This window comes from Mya arenaria, chromosome 2 (genome assembly GCF_026914265.1).
Source record: "Mya arenaria isolate MELC-2E11 chromosome 2, ASM2691426v1".
In the NCBI taxonomy this organism is placed as follows: Eukaryota; Metazoa; Mollusca; class Bivalvia; order Myida; family Myidae; genus Mya; species Mya arenaria.
The window spans coordinates 28,245,147-28,247,709 of NC_069123.1; the positions used below are offsets into that span (position 1 = coordinate 28,245,147).

The following is a 2,563-nucleotide window of genomic DNA, read 5'->3' on the forward strand; positions in this document are numbered from 1 at the left end:
CCTACCAAGAGTACCACCAGACTATATGATTGTTGTAACGAACTTACCAGATCGGGTTCCGTTTGCGCTAAGAGTTACCTTCGGTTTGGAAGGAGTATACCGGATTTGTCCATATTTACAAACAACAAGAGTGCTCACGATTTACTGGGGTTCACTTGTTTTTTTAATCAGTGAATATCATGGTCTTTATCATGACAATGAGAGCTTATTTGTAAGATTCACATCGTTATCTTTTAATAAATATTTATCAGCATATCTTTCACCTTAAAATGTGCTGCGGCTGCAGATACCTCATCTAATTATCAACTCAAGGTTATCAGTAAGTAAATATATCCATATTTAGTAGTTCGTTATTCATCCGAAGAGGTCTGATTGAAAACGAAGACAATGTCTGCACGAGATTTTCCGCGCATTAAGGAGGTTCGCGCTTACGTACCGGAAGCGGCGAAAGGCGACCAGGGAGCTGATTGCCATGACGTCGACGATGACCATTGGATCAACGGAAGTCCCATACCGGTGGCCAATCCGATGTCTGGATACGAGCTCTACCAAAAGTACCGGAAGTCGTGGGGTATAAACGCGATTGGATCGCTCGTGGTCGAGGTGGAAGCGGAGGACGGAACTACCGGTGTAGGCGTCACGATTGGCGGGGAGCCCGGATGTTTCATTGTGGAGAAACATCTTAGCAGATTCATCGAAGGCCAAGATCCTCGTAACGTGGAACTGATGAATGATCAGATGTTTCGAGCGACCTTAAACTACGGTCGCAAGGGACTACCTATCCAGGCTATCAGCGCTGTGGATTTGGCCCTGTGGGATTTACTAGGTAAACTGCGGAATGAGCCGGTCTTTGCTTTACTCGGAGGCAAAACGAAGGAGCGATTACCTGTGTACTCAACAACAGCGAGACCCGATCTCGCGAAAGAGTTCGGTTTCGTCGGCGCTAAGATTCCATGTCCATATGGACCCTCCGCCGGCGACGAAGGAATGAGAAAGAATGTTGAGTTTTACAAAGGCTGGCGAGAGAAAGTCGGGAACGATTTCCCCCTGAGCTTGGACTGTTACATGGCGCTTACCGTCCCCTACGCAACCAGACTGGCCAAAGAGCTAGAACCGCACGGCCTCAAGTGGATGGAGGAATTCTTACCGCCCGACGACTATGAAGGATACAAAGAGGTTCGCGAAAACCTCCGGGGATCAAAAGTTCTACTGACCACTGGGGAACACGAGTACAATCGCTACGGCTTTAAGCAACTCATCAATTCCCGCTGTGTTGACATAATCCAACCGGATATAACATGGTTAGGCGGGATCACGGAAGCGAGGCGCGTCGTTGCCATGGCAGCGTCGCACGACACCATGGTGATTCCACATGGATCAAGCGTGTATTCCTACCATCTCCAGTACGCCTTTAGTAATTGTCCCGTGGCGGAATACATTAATCTGAGTCCTAAGGCAGACAAAATAGTCCCATATTTTGGCGGATTATTTCCCGATGAGCCACTTCCGGCAAACGGCTTCATTGACTTACCAAACAGACCTGGATTCGGAGTGACCCTGTGCAGGGATACCCTTAGACGCCCATATGATCGTTCGCCAGAAGATTCGAAGAAGAATGCTGAAGTGAACAAAAACTATAAAGGGCCCCAAAAGCCACACATGCCATTTTAACTAGTTCATTGGCTGCTACGATAACTGGACACGCGTAAATAATACATCTACTGCCAATATTATTATCCTACATAATTGATTAAGTATGTAAATGTATTGAAATTAAAATGTGAAATTTGTTTTAACCTTTCTAACCCCCATTACAATGTCAAAACTAATTATTATTATTATTATTAATTTTATTATTATTATTATTATTATTATTATTATTATTATTATTATTATTATTATTATTATTATTAATAAACAAATACTTTTCAATGTTGACAAGAATATCGACCATTTAAATGATTTATAAAGCGCAGTCAGGTTGCAGATGACTGCAGTTAGGAGCAACAACTATATGGTTCTACTATAATCAAAGCACCGAAGGTGCGATTGCTAAGGATGAAATGTCTTAAGGTTGGACCAAACAGGGCGGCAAGGAGAAAGCAAGTCGTGTAACTTTGATAATTTATAGAAACAAAAGTTGACACGTAGGCGATAGCACGGAAAGTATTACTGGATTTATTTCCGCCAAAATCGATTACCCATGTCTTAAGTAGCTTCCAACAAACTCAACTGTGAGTACTATTAAAGTACTTATATTTATTTAATTGCAAATTAAATATAAATAAGTGCACGCTTGCTTTTAGACTGTTGAGAAGTATGTGAAGTCTATCAGAAGAAAAAAACGTAATAGATAGCAAATAGTTTTATATGGCCAGTATTTGTAGGATTGGTCTGTCACATGAAACCAGAAACAAAACGTAACATGCCAAACTAAGAAATATCTGAAAATCCACAATAGTGAACGGACTTGTTTTTGGCAATATATGAAGACACATAATCCAGACAACCTTCATTGGTATCATAAACACCGTGTAAAAGCTCCCATAGATATATCGCATTG

At 41.9% G+C, this 2,563-nt stretch overlaps 1 protein-coding gene across 1 annotated transcript; it reads left to right on the forward strand.

Annotated features, from left to right (window-relative positions):
- Positions 1 to 364: 364 nt before the first annotated feature.
- LOC128223041 (L-rhamnonate dehydratase-like) lies at positions 365 to 1,790 on the forward strand. The gene has a single exon (XM_052932284.1). It carries the CDS (start codon positions 388 to 390, stop codon positions 1,669 to 1,671), a length of 1,284 nt encoding a protein of 427 aa, XP_052788244.1. The 5' UTR covers positions 365 to 387; the 3' UTR covers positions 1,672 to 1,790.
- Positions 1,791 to 2,563: the final 773 nt, after the last annotated feature.